This window comes from Artemia franciscana, chromosome 4 (genome assembly GCF_032884065.1).
Source record: "Artemia franciscana chromosome 4, ASM3288406v1, whole genome shotgun sequence".
Taxonomy (NCBI): Eukaryota; Metazoa; Arthropoda; class Branchiopoda; order Anostraca; family Artemiidae; genus Artemia; species Artemia franciscana.
Window position 1 is genome coordinate 57,557,240 of NC_088866.1, and position 19,015 is coordinate 57,576,254.

General features: G+C 35.9%; 3 protein-coding genes across 4 annotated transcripts in view; 1 reads left to right on the plus strand and 2 right to left on the minus strand.

The window, feature by feature from the left end:
- Positions 1–13,086, plus strand: part of LOC136026653 (DNA-directed RNA polymerase III subunit RPC5-like) — a 140,953-nt gene extending 127,867 nt beyond the window's left edge. The window contains exon 12 of one of the 2 annotated variants that reach the window (XR_010617377.1): positions 12,840–12,934. Coding sequence is in view for 1 of the 2 variants with exons in the window: in XM_065703390.1 (XP_065559462.1) it covers positions 12,840–12,993 (154 nt within the window). In the remaining variant the exon portion in view is untranslated. Of the gene's footprint in view, positions 1–12,839 lie in introns of both variants that reach the window. The other variant, XM_065703390.1, reaches the window with a different exon arrangement.
- LOC136026655 (small ribosomal subunit protein uS9m-like) overlaps positions 1–19,015 on the minus strand; it is a 507,124-nt gene that overhangs the window by 149,396 nt on the left and 338,713 nt on the right. The gene's annotated exons all lie outside the window — the stretch shown is intronic.
- The window catches only part of LOC136026652 (DNA-directed RNA polymerase, mitochondrial-like), a 122,368-nt gene continuing 118,867 nt past the window's right edge, over positions 15,515–19,015 (minus strand). The window contains exon 15 of the mRNA XM_065703388.1: positions 15,515–15,779. Within this exon, the coding sequence (XP_065559460.1) occupies positions 15,567–15,779 (213 nt within the window). The 3' untranslated portion in view covers positions 15,515–15,566. The remainder of the gene's footprint in view (positions 15,780–19,015) is intronic.

Below are 19,015 nucleotides of genomic sequence, written 5' to 3' on the forward strand. Positions count from 1 at the left end.
AGGTCATCTTCCTTGAATGTCGAGATTGTGCAGAAACTGACTTTCAAGACATTATCATGAAGCTTCCTGCGCTGGTCTCAGTAAGAGCAACTAGGCGAACAGTCATAGCTCATATACCTCTGATTTTGCCCGATTTCCAATAAAACAAATTCTATGTTACATTTAACATGTATATTATCTGAATTAAGCGTTAATATTATTTAAATAAATTAATGCAAGCATTAATTAATGAATATCCGGAAATACCCCATGCGCGTCCGAAGTCGCCCCGTTTTTGAGACGACTTTGGACATTTGAAGAGGTCTTATATTTTTGGGTCTCACCAAGAAACGACTCAATATAAGTCATTGAAAAAAAAGATCGCCAAGAAAAGTGAATAATTAAGTTATTTATACTTGTGAAAAAGGTGTGTATCTTTGAATATGTGCCGTGTAGGGGTCAAGAACCTAAAAATCTGTGGTTACACCCCCCTCCTCTCCCCTGATCAAGATGGAAGTGCAATTTTATATTTGCTCTACATGCAACCCGTCAAAAGGAAATGAGTGGTGCCACATTCAATCTTACTTTTGGTAAAAAGTCCTATTATATTGAATGACAATAGAGATAAATGGAAGAGGGCTTAAGAGGGATTTTTTGTGTGGATAAGAACTACGTGTTCATCACAATAGGAATCCATTCATACATTTCAATTTGAAAGACAAATTATAATGTTCAGCAAAAGAAAATTGTAGTTATAATATAATCGTGAGAAATAGGTAAGAAAAACAACTTTAAACAATAGCCAAAAAAGTTTTTCTGACATTTAATACCTCGCAGAAAACTTTCTTATCATAGGTACTCCACCCCCGTTCTCCACCCTCCGACACGCACAAAAGTCTTGGCTATGTGTAATTGTAGTTATAAAGCTAACCAGCACATTTTTTTAAGACACCAGAATTTTTTAATTATGTTCAAATTAGCCCTCTCCCGACCTTATAGGACTATTGGTTCAATACGATTATCCCCGGAAAAAAATAACATGCGTTAATCATTTTTCTTTCATAAAAAAGATACAAAATTCAATTTTTTTGTAGATACAAGCTTGAAACGTTTGCAGTAGTGCTCTTTGATTAAGTGAATTTAATGGTGTGATTTCCATTAAGATTACTTAAGCTTGTTTTTTTGTTGGGAGAGGGGGGGGGGGGTCTCTCCACTTTGAAAACCCAGTAAACTTTCTCAGCCTCGCTCCATTTGATGAGTAGCGTTAAACTTAATTAATTTTATTTATTTTGAATAGCAAAATAATTATCTTGATCTTTTTTAGAGTTTTGGCTACTATTGGCCCGAGTCGCTCCTAACTAACTATTAATGAGTTTACGTTTAGTCAAAAAGTTTGTAAATAAAATAGAGGGCTGATAACGTTAATTTGAACCAATGATCCCAGAAGGTCGGGAGACGGCTCATTTGGATACAAATTAAAAATTCTAGTGTCCTTTTTAATTACCAAATAGATTTTACCTCCAAGAAGTGGCACAGTTTACCATTTTATGGCACCAAACTACAATTTTACCGTAAAGAGGACCACTAGTGGAAATTCTAGATAACCAATTGATATAAATATAGAAAAAGGTAAGGGAGGGTAGTTGTTAATTTTTCATCTCCTTTCTTTTAGACCTTAGACTAATCATGAACAATAGTAAGGCGGGATGATACCTTGCTTTTTATCGCGGAAAAATGTTTCTGACAATTATTTTAAAGCTTCATTTAACTAAACTGATTGTTTTTATATTTCGTAAAATTATACTAAGTCATGTTTCACTGCGCATCAACTATTGTGAAGGAGGGGCTGTGGGCCATTTCTGTAGGTAGGGGATGTTTTTGTGGAATCCTGTTCTTCAGATGCCGAAAGACTGCAACTTAAGCCAGATGCCTCAACGAAAGCATTTTAATGCCTCAATATCCAAAGTCTCATTCCACCTCAGATAAATATAAACGAGTTTTGGGGAAGGGGATGTGGTAGAAATTGAAATCTAATCTCTCTCGATTCACGAGTATTTTTGACCTACTCTTTTATTATTGGTGCAAGGGGGGATAGTGCCACTTATACTGCGAAACTCTTTATTTATTTACGCTTAGTTACGTGACTGACCGTCAAAAATAGTACCGATGGTCAATGCTGAAAGTACTGGAAGTTAAAAGTAATTGACAATTTTTCCCTCCCAAAAAAAGATGAGAACCACTAGGTAATTATAAAGAACTGTTTCTAAATTTTTGGTTGGAGATTATCTTAAATTGTATTAGGCTGTCTCCAAAATTCTTGTAATTTTGACAGGATTAATTGAAACTTGATTAGATATAGGTTTGATATCTCAGTTCAGAAGATGAATGATGTGGCTTACATTAATGTTATTTGAGATTGTTTGTCACGAAAATACTGTCATTGTTGTTTTTCTATTTATTTTTTAGATATTCTCAAAATTGCTGTTGTTTATCTGTTATCTCCAAAAGGGTCGTAGTTTTATCTAAGACAAAGTAACATTGTCTTTGCCTGCTAAGATAAGAACTGTAACTTCTTTTTCATTCTTTTTCGGTATTAAAACTCTTTTCCAGGAACTAATTTAAGGGGTGATTATATCTAATCAATGATTTTAGAAGATGGAGGAAAGGCTCATTCAAACAAAATTCAAAGGCAATTTAGTGGCCAATAATCTAGTGGCCATAAGTTGCCTTAATTTGCCATACCCTGCCTGTACCACCAATGGCATCCTGGGAATTAAATAAGAGTCTACAGTCACTATAATAATACCCTTTAAAACTATATGTACTATACATTGCTGTAGATCTCAGCTCTGCCTAATGACAGCCAGGGTGTCAAGGAAAAGCCTCCAATCATCTTTGAAGTTTACCGCAGCTATGACGTCATCCTAACTTGTTTGGATATAGATATTAAGGCGGCATAGGTCTGCCTGATAATTGTACTGCACTTTATTCTGGGGGCTTCCCCTTTTACGGGTATCCACCGGATGCCAGTGACAAACAGCACTCGGAAGCTTTTGATCGTTCATTCGACAAAAATGTGTCCTCACGTCCTAAATATCTCATTCTTGTACTGTGATAGAGCAGTTTACAAGTGAATATCTTGTATCGATTAATTAGGCTTTTTCACAGTCCAGTAAATATTTAATATTCAAGGCAACATTTTCGAACGCTTTGACTTGTTTTTCTTGCTGCTGGCTTAAGTGCCATGTCTCTGAAGCATATAGTAGCACAGGCAAGACTTTCTATTAAAAAGCTGTAGCTTTCAGCGAAGGAACAAAATATGGGATCGCCGTACTTTGTGGAGCCTATTGAAGGTGTCATTTGCGTTTCCTATTGTCGTCGATACTTGTTGTGCCGGTGAAACAGTTTCCTCAATTACGCTTACTGGGAATTGGAACTGAACTGCTCGTTCTATGTCCTGGTCCTCGTAGTCCAATGTATCTGAGAATGTAGTCTATTGGAATCATAAGCACAAGTGGTGAAAGAACCCAGCCCTGCTTTGCTCTTGATAGGATGCGGAAAAATCTAGTCTGGGTGCTAGGAGTCTAGACTTAGAGTTCGACATATCAACACATGCCAATAACGAGTTCGAATAGCTTTTCTGAGACGCCGATAGCAGAGACAAATTTTCCATATATTTGGACAGTTTATAAAGTTGAAGGCCTTTTTGAAACCGACATAAAATTTATAAATATTTGCCCTTAACTTCCAACTTTTGTCGGTCAAAATGTAAAGTGTGAATCATAGATGTGCACAGGAGCGACTTGGTTCGAAGCCATGTTGTAAGTGTCAAAGATGCTTATTGATTTGTGAAATGACCTTGTGGAGTATAATATACAAGAGCAGCTTCCCCGGAATGAAGAGAAGACAGACGCCACTGCAATTTCCTGGGATTTTGGTGTTCTCTTTCTTAGTGATCCTCACTGGGGTGACGGGTTTTCTGTCTGGGCCACTTTGTTTGCTGTCCAGACATTAAAGAGGGCTCTCCAGAACGCCAAACCGGACAACATCAACGCCTTAATCATCTCCCCTGAGATGCAATCTTTCCCTGGAGACTTTTGTCTTTTTAGTTTTTTGGCCGCTTGAATACTCTCGGAATGGGTAGGGAGTCAGTATATATACTCAGGGAGAATAGATTTTGCAAGGGTTTTGTCTTTGTTCCTTTTTTTGGCGGCAGTCTATTCAGTAGATCTGCGATATCATGATCGCAGCGATAGCTGTAACCTAGTAAAGAACGAACCGCGGTATACAGTAACACAATTTAAAAACATGTTTTTAAAACAAACTGTTTACTGATAAAAATTATCATCTGCTGTGGATTCAGGAATGGTAATTGTTATTTCGAGTATTTTTCGAATAATAAAATGTTATTTGAAAACAATTCTTAAGAATTTCGCAAAGCTAACGAGAAACCCCTCAAAAATGGCGTTAGGTCGAAAAAAAGTGCACCATTCGAAACGTCATTATCAAAAATGCCATACATTGAAATTATTTCATTATGATATTTTTCAGTTTTTTTTATACACATTTTATAATTATTTAGAGACACTTTTAATGTTTTCACCTGCCACAGCGTTGTGTTTGGCGTAAGTAGTTTTCAATGCCCACCTTTCCAAGTTAAACTACGAAAGATCTGACTCATATCACTAACCTATACTCTTTGACCTTTCTCTTGAAAATTGATTCCATCATTACAAAATTTATTTGCATGTCCTTGGCCAATATCTTTTCACAGAACTAGGCTATCTTTCATTTTTCACCCCAAGAATAAATCAAATCAGATATATTCGTAAGTAGTGTTACTAGAAATTTCATATACGAAATATTACAAGTTTAAAGCATATGATTTTGTAATAAATAGAGTGTGGTGCGACAGACTTGATTTTGAATACTTAAATAAGTTTGAAAGCCCGTGAAAAACAGCTATATTGCATCGATGAGAGGCATTACGGAGTTTATGTTTTTACACCGGACTTATTATTTGTAATTGATTTTTATCTGATAAGTCGTAAACCAGTCAATGCAAAAAAGTTTATGCAAGAAACTCTATGCAAGCAAAATGCAAATACAAAAAAATTATGTAAATTTTTAGTAACAATGTGAAGCTCTATTATTCACCGTATCTATTCTATTACAGTAAATGATTGAGGCATTCAGAGATGGAATAGACTAAGTCTGTAAAATAACTAAAAGATTCTGAAAGGGAAAATTTCTGTTTGTTTTTTAATGTACCTGGCAAAAAAATGACAGCATATTTTGGTACTTACCCAGTATGTTTGAATATGGACTGTTATGTTTGAATGGATTCTAGCCTAGGCATTGTTAAATTGGCGTCTGCGAAATATTTAGTACCTGATGCTTACAATAATTTTATTGTTTTTTGATAAAAGTCCTATTTTTAGGGGATATCTTTTTGGGCAAAAGAAACTCTCCGTCATTCAGGCTCTTTGACGCTAATATCTAAAAAAAAACTAAAATCTTGACTGAATGAATCTGGCATCTGCGATTGTCAATTTATTCTCTATTTTAAAGTTCTTTATAACTGTTTGTTTATTTAATTTTTCAGAACCTGACATTATTACGTTCAATGAGCGAGGCTTGTTCGTAAAAGAGAGTGTGAATGCTGCAATGGTAAATATCCACCGAAGAAATGGTACTGACGGTGTTGTTTCTGTGAAATGGAGGACGCTGCCACGGACCACCAAGGAAGGCATTGACTTTAAGGGTGGCAGTGGAATCATTACTTTTGAACACCAAGTAGTAAATTCTGTAGTTTTTTCTCTATTTTTTTCGTTTTTTCTGTTTTTATCTTGTTTTAAATTTTATCTTAGGTTTTTTTCTTTCTCTGCCTTAAAACTAAGCAAAAATAATGACTGTCATTCTAGTGCATACTAAGAGGCTAAAAAGGGGCCAGGCTTTTCGGCTAATATTCTTGTAATAGAATCTTTAGAAAGGGATGTTTCGACTACAAGTTGGACCTCATTGTTTTTACTTGTTGTTTACTTGTTTTTACTTGTTGTTGATTTTTACTTGTTACTTGTTTTATGAAAAACCATATTTCTTAAATTGAACTATAAAGTAACAACATTATAAAGTAACTACTACTAATACTGCTACTACTTCTTTTTTCTTAAACTTCAGCAATTTTCTTAAACTGAACATTAAAGCACCGACGTCTTTTTGAAAATTAATTTAAATACCAGGAACAGAAAAAATTTTTTACAAGACAAGACATCATTTACAAGGGCAGGGGAGAGGGCATGTCTCTCGCTGATTTTTTTAGACGATTGGTAGGAAAGTTTTCGAACACAACAACAAGCAAAAGAAAATCTAGTTAAAACTGGAAAAGAGAATCCCACCCAAGTTATACCTCTCTAAAAGGAAAACTCTTACCCTTCTGCACAAAAGTTCAAATCTTAGTTTTCAGTCTTATTCCCTCGGTTCTTTTTTGCATTGTTTATTATTATTTTATAATTGTTTGTGTATTGATTATATTGTGTATTATTAGTTTGTGCATTATCTGTGTATTGTTAGTGTAATTTAATATTTAACACTGTATTGTTTTGTCCCTAAAGACTTCGAATTAAAATGTCCATTTTGACTATTCAATTTGATGATTTTGTTTGATAGAGAAATTTTCAATTTGAAAATACAAGTTAGAATCCCACATAAATAATGTCAGTAAAAGCCAGATTTTGCAATTATTCGGAAATTAAACTTGCAATATCCAATGGTCAATTCTACAATGAGCTATCAATAAGAAGTGTCTTAAGATTAACTTAAGACTGGTTTTGGTATTTAGATGTTTTCTCCCTGTCTTATAAAACGTCCATTTCACAGCTAAGCTGAGGCTATGAGACGAATTCTGACGTTCGGCAAAAATCAGCGGAGTTAGGAAAACACAACCATTTCTATAGTAGAAGATGCAAGATAAGACTTATTTCCGAAGAAATGGCTATCACAATCGCTGATGGGGTGAATTTTTTGTGCTCGATTAGCACCTTATTACACTTGCTCTTACATGAGAATTTGCTTTACATTGACTTATGTGATTTGTGTGTCCTTGTGCATGATTTTCGGGTGCGGCAGTCACAACTCACAACAACTCACATCATTCTATCACATATTAGCAAACAACTCACATCATTCTTTACGGGAGGTGTTTAGATTATACGTAAAACACAATATCGAGCATATGACCCGTCATGCTAACCCTACAAGCCCTTGTTCTGTCCAAGAAATTAACCATCACTCGATCACACATATCTTCATCAACTTTGTCTAGGACCCATTGAATTCCTTTTTTGAGTTCCAACAGATTACGAGGTCTATTTTTGTAAATTTGGGACTTTAGTGTTACTCCATTCGAAAACGTCACATTCGATTGCTTCGATGCTGGCTCCGACTCCTCCTCACGTGTCTTCCTCTGAGACACCCTGCTTGAATTTCTAATTCAATAAAGACTTGTATTCTATTTGATTAGAGTCGTAGAAGCCCCTCCCCCCAAAAAAACACCGTTTTTAGCGGTGAGGCAAGCAAGCTGCATCTTGTTTGAACCAGATCGTACAAGGATTCAAGCTCTATCATCGGTGGAACAAAAGTAGATCCGGGATCTGGCTTTTCAAATCCGGCGTCACCTTATTTTTTTATTTCGTGAACAAATTGGGAAAAAATATTAAAGTATTATGTTCCCTTGTATCTATTGTTATAAATGTCCCTGGCAAACCCTCGAAGTATCTGTTAATTAAGATCGATATTCCACTTGTTCTACGTGGAGATGTTTAATTTACTATTTAAATTTTTCTATTTGTACGATTCTGCTACCTTGATTGGACGTCCTCCAAATAGATGTACTACTGTGGCCTTACAATAGCGTCATAAGAATGAAATTTCCAAAATTATTAAAATTCTCTTTTCTTACATTGAATCAAAATTTTATAAAGAGGCACAATAAAAAGATAATTTAATTCCAGGAAATAACTTTGATTTCTTTATTTAATACTATATATACCGCAGATTCTTTAACGGTTGTTTCCATAATAACACTAGTAATAAAATTAGGTCACCCATTACTTCAAAAGCTTTTTTAACTACTCAGAAAGTTAGTGTACTTTGTTAATTCAGATCTGTCTTGTTTGAGACTTTAATGATGCATATTAATATACTTTCAGTAAAATTCAAGACTTTCCGTATAGCTAAAATGAGTGAAGACTAATAAAAGCAAAAAAGCGAAATAATTTTCTTGCAGTTCAGCGCTAAACAAGAAAAGAAAGAAAATGAGGAAATATCCTAACAAAAAAGAAAATACTTTTAAAACTTTACTTTTTGTTTCGACTGTGTTTTCCTTAGATATACTGTTGTTTTATATGGAAGTGTGTTTTTTCGCCTTTTTTGTGCCTCTGTTATTTTGTGACGCTGCAGACGAACTATAGATATCGTTCAAAAATATCTGTCATCTTTCTCGTTCAGTTTTGTGCAGCCTTATTTATATATTACGTGTGTTTACAAACACTTTGTTACCGTGAATGTCCGAAATCTGGTTAATATCAATACTCAACGGTGAATGTACGAAATTCCATTTTCTCTTCTCGCATTTAGATTTACGAGTCAGCTTTTTCAGTCTTATGCAAGCTATGATGGTAAAAGTCAAAGTTAGGTTGGGTTAGATCATGTTAGGTTTGGTTAAAAGGATAGATTAGGTTGAATTTGGTTTTATAAATATGAGAAATGGGTAAAAAACCTAACATATGCTAAGCCTAACCAGGCCTAACCTAATCTGTCGTCATCAAACTTGTATTAAACTGAAAAATTTGACTGGCAACGCTGACTAAATCCAAGGAGAAAAAGGTATTTCGGCCATTCACAGGTGAATCTCGACATTCACCACTATGCGGATATTCACGGTAACAACTTCACAAATATTTTTGAAGCATTTTGCTGCTTGTTCTGGTTTACAAACTTACGTCTATGCCTCGCGTAATTTAATATTTTTCCTGTCAAATAGTCTAATGTTGGAATTTTTCATTTTTCTTACCCGGTTATATATTCCCGGTTTTAATACATACCGGTGTTTTTTTTTACGATGCATTATCTAATTTATTATATTGTGTCTTATTAAATTTATAATACCCAAAGTTTTTGTAAAAAAAATACAGGGTTTTGAGCTTCCCAGCCAGAGTTACTTGGGATCTGGAGGGTTGTAGTTAGCTAATTTCAATACCAAGGGATCGTACCTTGCTAAAAAAAAGTCGGTATAGTCCCTTGATAATTATTTTACCTTAGAAAATTTAAGAAATTGAATGTCACCTCTAATGGCTCTAAGGGGCTTTTTGGAATTTTTGTCCTGAATTTTTCCTTGGACAGACCAGCCATAGACATACCGTAGGAATTGTAGGTTTTATTTTTACGACTTTTCATTTTTGGCTCTCAGGAGGGGGGGTATATATTCGATGGACAAATATTTGTCCCCAACTAGCTTCTATCTTTACTATTGACTTTGGATTTCCTTGCAAAATAGTTTATGCAAGGATTAATCTCTTTGCTCTCCAGAGAATTTTCCTCTACTTCAATTATTTCTGGTATAGTTAATTTTCTGGTATGAGCACACCGATGTTTCGATACAGGGTATCCAAACGTGCCCGACCATTATTCCCTCATTTACGAAGTCCACCACTGGCTTCGCAGGCAGAAGCGACAAAATGGAGGAATTATGTTCGATGTGTTGAAACTGTTGTGTACAGAAATGAAAGGGATCTCAGCAAACGACTTGAAGCTTTGCATCAAAGTTTGCATCAGTGGAATGGTACCAATTTTTTTAAACGTTTACCAACGAAATGTTGAAACTAAAATTGAAATTCACACTACTTGAGTTAACCAAGGAAACGGAATGCAACTGGAATATTATTTCAGAATTTCTCACCTGAATACCAACCAATCTCAAAATGTAGTTATATTTTTGTATATGGGTCGAATATATTTGTCCACAAAATTGGGTAAACTGCTATATATACCACTCAGGATTTTTAAGCTTATTTTGACGCATGCCATCCAATCATATTTCCAGAATCAGTTGTTTATAAATTAAAATTTTTACCGAACAACTCTGCTAAAAGAATTTCTATGGAAATAATTTCTTTCTGCTGAAAGAATTTCAAATTTCATTTTTGTGATCGGTAGACATATCAAGAGTAAACCGTTTGAATTGAATATCGGAGAGTCTCAAGATTTAAAAAAATAGAAATCTACCCCAGCTTGAAACTGAGAATTTAAATTGCGTATCTATTCCAACCAAATAGAAAAATAAAAAACACATATTTTGTTTTTGTAATGAGCATTTTGACTCATATACTTAGTTTGAAGCACATACCTGTATACATCTTTACTGAAGTTCATATTTTCTCTAATGATTTCGGCCTTTATTCAGATATTTTAGGCTGAATAGAAGCGGAAATTTTTACGAAGAGCTCTAATTTTTGACAGGACTAGCCATTATAAACGTACACCAAAATATAGAGGTAGACATCGACCGTGTAATAAATAGATATGGCAGGATTAGAAATAAAGAAATATACTTTTTCTTATAAAATTGTAAATTATGTAATTTGAGCAAAATATATCAAACTTTAAAAAGTTGAAAGATACGCTACGTAGTTATGAAAATTGAAATTTTGATTAATAGACTTTTTAGATTTTGTTAAATTTGACACTGTTTATTATAACTATTTAAAAAAAATAGTGATTTTTCAATGCTGCATTACCTATACTTAAACCCTTGTTTTAAATGCATCCTAATTTCCTACTCTTCATCGCTACCAAATTACTAAGCGATACCGCAAAGTTTGGAGATATGCTAAATGGACCCCAAAAGATAGTTCAAGGATTTTTTTTTTTTTTTTGACACTACAAAAATTAACTCACTCGGTATAGCAGTCAGAAGTGCAAAGGCGAAGGGTTATGCAGAAAATATTAAATATAAAATTTATATATATATATATATATATATATATATATATATATATATATATATATATATATATATATATGTATATATACATATATATATATATATATATATATATAAATATATATATATATATATATATATATATATATATATATATATATATATATATATATATATATATATATATATATATATATATATGGTAGATGACTTTTTATTTTTATGCTGGGGTGGTTTTTATAACTTACTATTTTTGTATCAATATTTTTACATCATTTGAATTTCAACAGATTCATTAAAACTCTTACCCTCACCAGATTTTAGATTAAATTTACGACCATTTCCACTACCTACCTAAGGTGCATAATTTTCAAGTTTCCCTTTAAATTGCTGGTCTTTCTTTGTTTGTTAGTTTGTTGAAGCAACCGATTATGCAACCGCCACCAAGAAATATCCTGGATCAACCTCTGGTTGTAGCGGGCATTTTCGGGCTCAAAAACCTTTTCCTAGTTATTTCATCTACTATGGCTTGCCTCCTCGTAGTATGCTGTCATTTGTAGGAACGAGGATATAGTGAGCTAGAAGCAACAGGCTTAATATCGTTGAGCTAGAAGTAACGGGCTGAGGACAACTGCGACAGGGCGTAAGATCCAAATCTATGGACAACAATCTCTGTAAAGGGCTGCCTCGACCCTTTCGGGGTACCTGCAAGACTGGGGAACTTGCGGTCATCTTTTCCCACTTGAGGAGTCGTGCCCCTTGAGAAAATTATAGCCTACTATCATCACAGCTAATGTAGGGAAGGTAAAGCTTATTTCCCTCCAAAGCTTCTATATGTTCCCAAATCAATTCCTCCTGTTTCTCAACAGTTGAAGATGACTAGCTAAAATTCATTGAAATCAGTATGAGCAACAGATATCGTCTTCAGTATAAATGACGCTGACGAGTTTTAAGATTCCTTAGGAAGTCACTATATTTCCCCAATCCATTCGCTTATATAAAGACATCAAGGAAATGGGCGTGTTCCTTTTTATTATGGTACGGAACTGATCTTCTCGTTCTCTTCCCTCTAATTCCTCTAGTCTTTTCTGTCCCATTTATCTGCCATCTTTCAAGTATTTAGATTTTGGCCCTTTTTTGTCGATTCTTTTTTGTTTGTTAGTCTTTCGGTCTCATTTTTTTGATCATTTATTCTTTTCCCGAGGTGTTGATTGAGTGTATTATATTTTTTTTACCTTTTGAAAATTTTGCATTATTTGATTCTTCTTTAACATGGTTTGTTTTGACATGCTTTCAGTTTTCTTCGTTTTTGGTTTGCATTGGATCGTATTAATGACACTTCTTAACTACCCAGGTCCTTGAGTCAACCCTGCAGTTTGTTTCTACAGCCGGGTTCGATATCTGGGTCCCGTATTGCCAAGCTGACTTTTGTTTTGTTATGCATGACAGACAAATTTGAAACCCTAATGCTACGTTTTATGGACTGTCACTTTTCTTAAGTTACTGTAGGTTCAACAGAACCAAAATTACGTGATTTAGATCAACGTTGAGTTTATAAAGGATTGTCTGTTCCACAGATATTGTTGATGCTTAGAATAAATTTAATCATCAATTTACATAGCTGCAGGAAAAATTGCAAGAAACTTGCGTAATTGCCAAGTTAAATCTGACTTTTAAACTCAATAAATTGGTGGACAAAACCACTGGAACTGCTCAGTTGGGAAACTAAATTGCCACAACATGCGAATAATGCTTCTGTGCAAACATTTGTGTTAACCCGCTTCTATGCTACTTTACGTTTTTTTTTTTTTTTTTTTTTGCATTGGCCTTTATTATTTACATATATAATGTATTTTAGGCACCATGAAGACGTGAAGAAGCAGAACTTCTTGTGGAACAAGGAACGTGAAACCTACGAGAAGGAAAAATATAAAATACCCTCAAAAGCGCTCGAAATTCTTGAAAGAAAACGTAGCTCCTCGTCTAGAATGTCTTCATCGGAAGCAGTGTGAATCTGGTTTTATTCAATTTTTTGTTGCGTCTTATATCTTTGGCCAAATGTGAAGAAAATAAAATTGACAATTTAAAAATTTAGAAGACAAAAACATGTGTTTTATTTATTCACATGATAAAAATTCTCTCAAGTCAGATGGAAACGATATAACAAATTGATTCAAACATAAGAAAAAATTGTTTACAATAATTAAACCTTCCCATTCCTTGCGACAGGCGGGATTGAACCTGAAGCCCATCATCAGGAGCTGTAGCCTCTTCACTGCGCTATCACAAGGTACCTCAAATGTTGATTTTTAAACTAAGCTATTCACATACTTTTAATCAAAAAAATTATAAAGGATGATGTATACTTGTTTTAAGTTATGTAGCAATGTATTTCAGAGACTCCCTTTTTCAGATATAAATTTGTTGTCACTTTCATGGAATAAACATACTTTTTTAACTGCTATATTTATGGGGCCAGACATTTTGAGTACCTGATGTCTTACTCTATTGCAGGGTTGTAAATATGTATGGATACATAATGAACTGAAAAATAATTGACGATCAAAAATTTTAACGAAAAAAGAGTAGACAAAAATTAGTAATTAGTAGACAAGTAGAAAAAAAGCTGTTCACGTCTGTGATTAAGCTGTTCAAGTATATTACAAATTCTATGTAACATTAGAGAAAATACCCTTTCTGGGTCTGGCCTACTAACAAACTGGCATTATTTGGCATAGTGAACAAACTGGTTATGATAAATAATAGGAAAAAATTAAAACCAACCAAATCAGCAAACTTTTAGGTAAGTTATGTTATAGGAAATAAGTTTGATGGAAAAAAGAACCATTTAATTCCCTTTCCAATATTCTTTCTAAATGTAATAATCAATGTTGTTCCAATTCGCATCCTCTAGCAGGTCTAGATATAACCCTAAACTATGTAGAAACGTTTTTTGATATTGGAGGTAAGTAATATTTTAAGTTGATTTCAGTAACTCAGTAACACCAATTTAGTGCCTCTTCTTAAGGGAAAACAATAATAACAAAACAACCTTTCTATTTGATTCCCCAGTTGATGCTGTTCCTAAATAAAAGGATTATTACCAACACCTCCTCCCCCAGCCCCTAATGTTGCCAAGCTATATACAGAACTATACGTAAGCACAATAGTAAAGAAAATGTCAAATTTAGCGATAAAGCTGAAATCTTAGCCACCGAATGGTAGCTCAACTGTCGTTCTGTGCTGTAACATCCAACTCCGCACGATTCGCTTACTTGTATTCAGCAGGTTACAAGCGTCAGCTCTCCATGGCGTCCAACAGCTTCGCCATAATGGTTTCCCGAGAGTCCCTGTCTTTATAAGCAGTGCAACCAAGTCAAGACAAGACTTGTCTTATCTCCTTCCATACCTCCTGAATTCACGGAGGGGTTCCAGATCGGTTTCAATGAGACCCATACATGTTTTTTGCCGCCTCGCATCCGCTTTCTTCCTTCCCCCGAAAAGGGGAACATACTAAGTGGCTTTGTGGATAATTCCAAGTCGTCTCAGGGCGTGGCTGAACCACTAGAGTCGTCTTTGCTCGATTTTTCATTAGGATTTTTGACGATTTTCCTCAGATATGTGTATAAAATACACTTAGAGCTTGAATGCCGCTTGCTTTCACAGCCCACGTCTCGTAGCCGCATAAGAATATTGATCATAAGAGTAGACTGGCATCCTAATTTTCGGATTTTCCTTTGTCTCCAGAGGCGTGTGTTGAGCTGAGCAAATGCTTCGTAGCCAGAAGGTGTCCTGACACAGATTCTAGATGAGTATTCATCATAATAGTCAAGAATCGAACCAAGGTATTCGAATTCACTCCTGACTTCTATGGGAGAGCCTGAATGGGAGGGGGGTTTTCTTGTAAGGATGTGTTTCGCAACCGCAGAAGAATATTGATCGTAAAAGTAGCGACTTTCACATCCTAATTTTCGGATTTTCCTTTGTCTCCAGAGGCGTGTGTTGAGTTGAGCAAATGCTTCATAGCTAGAAGGTGTCCTGACACAGATTCTAGATGAGTATTCACCATAATAGTCAACAATCGAACCAAGGTATTTTGGTTTCACTCATGATTTCCATGGGAGAGCCGTGAAGCATGATGGGGGGGGGAGCTCTTTTTAAGGATGCGTCACCAGTCTTAGATGAGCTAATCTTCAGGCCCATCTGTACAGAGACGTCAGTTAATTAATTCAGCAAGAACTGGGTCTTTAAACACGTTTCTGAAAGAATGCCGGTATCATCAGTAATCTCATTCAGTTACGGAGAAATCCACGCTGACTTCGATACAACGTAAACTGTAAACCTGAGCAATGGAGAAAAATGGCTGAAAAGTACAAAACTTGTACTGGGGACGTAAGCGTTATTAGATTAAAAATTACAAAATAATCATTTCAGCATTTTGCTCTCCTGTAGAGCTTATACCCAGTAATATTAAAAAATTTCGACTATTACCATAAACTTACCCGGGAATTTCTTTGAAAATAAAAGAAAATGTACAGTCAAAAGTTTACTTAACAAAAATTAACTAAAAAAGAACTAAACATAATCAGCTAAAGAAGTATGTTGATTTTTTAACTTCTTCGAGATCAAAATCTCCTCGCGGAGGCACATGTGAAAACACTTCCAATTTTCTTGAATCAACACTGCCATACTTCTCAACAAGATGCTCAAATGGTTTTCCGTAGGTCTTCTCAAAAAAGCTAGACAGATTCTCCAAAATGGGCTGTGAATGAAGATCAACAAAAGAATCACGACATATCTGAGAAAATAAATAAAAAAATGTTAAAACAAGAATGTTAGCGTTGAAATAAAAAAGACACCATAATTTATTCTTAGTGGTAAAAAGTTTTGCAAGAAACTAACATTTTGAATGAAATTTCACACCTATTCCTTACAAAAGAGAGAATCCTTATTTCCAAACTGCTACGTACGTAGGAATTTATTTTGGAGAGGGAAACAGGTCATTTCAGTCGGGGGGACACAACTTAAAAAAGACACAAACATACCATATATAGGTAATACAAGACATTGTAAGAAAAACTAAAAAAAGACGAAAAAACTTACTCTAAATAGATTAGTAGTTCTTGTGTAACACAGAGTACAACAAAGGAGGACACACGTACATTTGTAATCAAAAGCATCTAGCTAATAGGAGAGATTCCTTTGTTTATCCCATGTTTATGTTGACCTAAGCTCCGCCCCACACTATTCTGATTGGACATTAATTACGCTAGTGTTGGCTCTCGACAAGAGAAGTCGCATTTGATTTTTCCCATGTAAAACCGGTCTGTGATGGGTAATAACCTAGTGTGGAATGCAGTACTGAACTTTATCTCAAGAGCTATGATAGCAGGTGTGAAAACAAATGTTTTTACAAGGCAAGGACACGAGTTTTTCAGCCGTGAAGCGATTTTAGAAGCGAAGGAAATTATCTATCGCAAGTCAGACTTAAGGGAACGTGTAATAAAACATGTAAAGGACGAGGACAACTTGCTGGACATTGCGAAGATGTATGCTCGCTGTACCAAAGAAAAGAGACAGCTTCCTCAGTTCGTTATTTTTGAGCCCCAAGAAGTTCCCGCCTGCAATGAAGAAATCGCTCCTCGTGTAGTGTCCACCGTCAACGAGATGAATCGCAAGTTCAATGGCCTGCTTGACCGTTTGAACCAGAAACCATTACAGTGGCGTGAAGGCAACCCTGTTGATGCTCAAGCTAATGAGTCTACTCCTTCTCCTCCGTCTTACTCAGTAGTCTTGAAAAAGTATCCTCCTACCGTTGTTGCCGCAGAAGAAAGGAACAACTTCCTGTCGAATATTTGTGCTGATGCTTTGAATGATGACGATCTTGAACTCCGTCGAGGGAAGTACGAATGGCGCCTCGTAACTAAGAGCAAATCTAAAGCAGCGGTACTAGCAACATCTACTAACCAAAAATCGCCTGAAACACTGGCAAGCGTTAAAACTCCCACTTTCATCGGTATGATCATGTTTGTCCCAGCTCATATTAATGGTGACGCATTTATGAGAATTATTTAGAATTGTGAAAAAGCTGATCAATGAGGCAAAACCAGATCCTTCAAATTATACTTCTCATCCCGCCAGCATCTGAACCACCCCATGAAAAACCTTCCTAAAATTTACTTGGAGCGGTACCCCATCGAGGAATTTGTATTTCTTCCAAAGCGATGTTTTAACTGGCAGAATTTTGGTCATATTTCTGCTACCTGTTCTAGCCAGCAAATTTGCTCTCGATGCGCAGAAGGAGGTCAGGGCTCTAGCCACGACCAGTCCTGTGAAACCCTATAGCATGCGCCCTCTGCAAATCAAAACACCACACTTGCCATTCCCTCAAGTTCCCCACAATAATAAAATCATCAGTGAGCTGAAGCGGCCCAATGTCTAATAGCCCAGCTTGTGTCAAAATTACGTCATGGAACATGAACGGAGGAGTCCCCAATAAACTTGCCATAATTCAAAAATACTGTGCAGACTGTGACATTATGTTTATACAAGAACATATGCTCTCTCCTCACAATATTTCTCTCCTAAAGTTCTCGCACGAATTTGCTTTTTACTTCGAGCCAGCAAAAATTTGGTCTTTCGGAAACCCCTCCGGTGGCTTGGCGATTATTTGCCGCCCGTATATTGAAAGTAAGGTGTTATTTACGCATGATCACTTCTTGGCTATACCTTCCGGTAGTATTGCATTCTTCAATATACATGTTCCTACATACTACCGTGAGGATAAATCGGAGCGAAAGTTTATGAACGCAGTTCGCGAAATAGCGAAGTGCCTGAAGTCTGTGACCCAGAAAGATTTGCAATGCGCAGTCATGGGGGGCTTCAACTGCAACCTGCTTGACAGCACGTGTGCCCTAGTCAGCTTCTAAACGGCGTCTTTGATGACAAACTTATCATCCTCCCAAAACACAGTGATTACTCCTTCGTTCACATCTCTGGGTCCGTTTCAAACATTGACCACACGGCCTGCTCTAAGAATATTAACAGAAGTGTAACTGTTCTAAAAGACGCTGTCTTCGCTGATCACTTACCCCTACTAGCATCTCTAAGCATAAAACCAGCTCTGCGTCAACCCAAGAACGACAAGTGGAAAGTCGTAAGTGAATCGGATAAAATTAATACTAATTTGTATCATCAGGTGCTGAACTCACTTCTTGTAAAGATACGAATCCCCTTCCATTTACTCCAAGTGAATTCGAATTTTGATCCCGCAGTTGCGAGAGTACCCATCAATATATTCTGTGCTGATATTACTCACTCGTTCCTCTTAGCTGAAAAAAAGCAGTTCCTACTAGAAAGGTTAGAATGACAACAGAAATTCCCAAATTCTCGCAAAATCCGGCTCTAGTTAAGTGTTGCAACGATGCTAAGTTTTGGTTTAGAATCTGGCAAGATTATGATAGGCCTAAATCCGGCCCTGTTAACTCCGTCCGTTTATGGACGAAATGAAAATTTGACAAGTAACTGAAAGCTCATTGTACCAAATTAAAAGAAGAGTACTCCTCCAGAATCGTAAGTGACCCAAAACTAATTTGGAAAGCCCGGTTGAGCGAGCCGGCCGCCGGAAAACCCCATGATTTGATTAGCGAAAAAGATCGGGAATCTTACTTTTCCAACAAATTCAGTGCCCCCGACCCAAATACGTCTAATCCCTTCGCAAAACGGCTAGAATCGGTATTATCCAACCAGTGTGTTCCTGATTTTATCGATACTTACGGAAGCGTAAACGAAGCTATTTTAAAGCCCAAGAAGAAACATTCCCGTGGTGTAGACGAACTGTGCGCGCTAAATCTGCTACACAGTACCACTATGCTTATTAAGTATCTGACGCTGCTGTTCCAGATTATTTCACCACTAGTATAATACCTGACTCTTTGTGTGTCGGTTTGCTTTCGCCCATCCTTAAAAAAAGGGAAACCAACAGATCAATGCTCTTTGTACACGTCAATTACTGTTGCTCCAGTACTCTGTAAA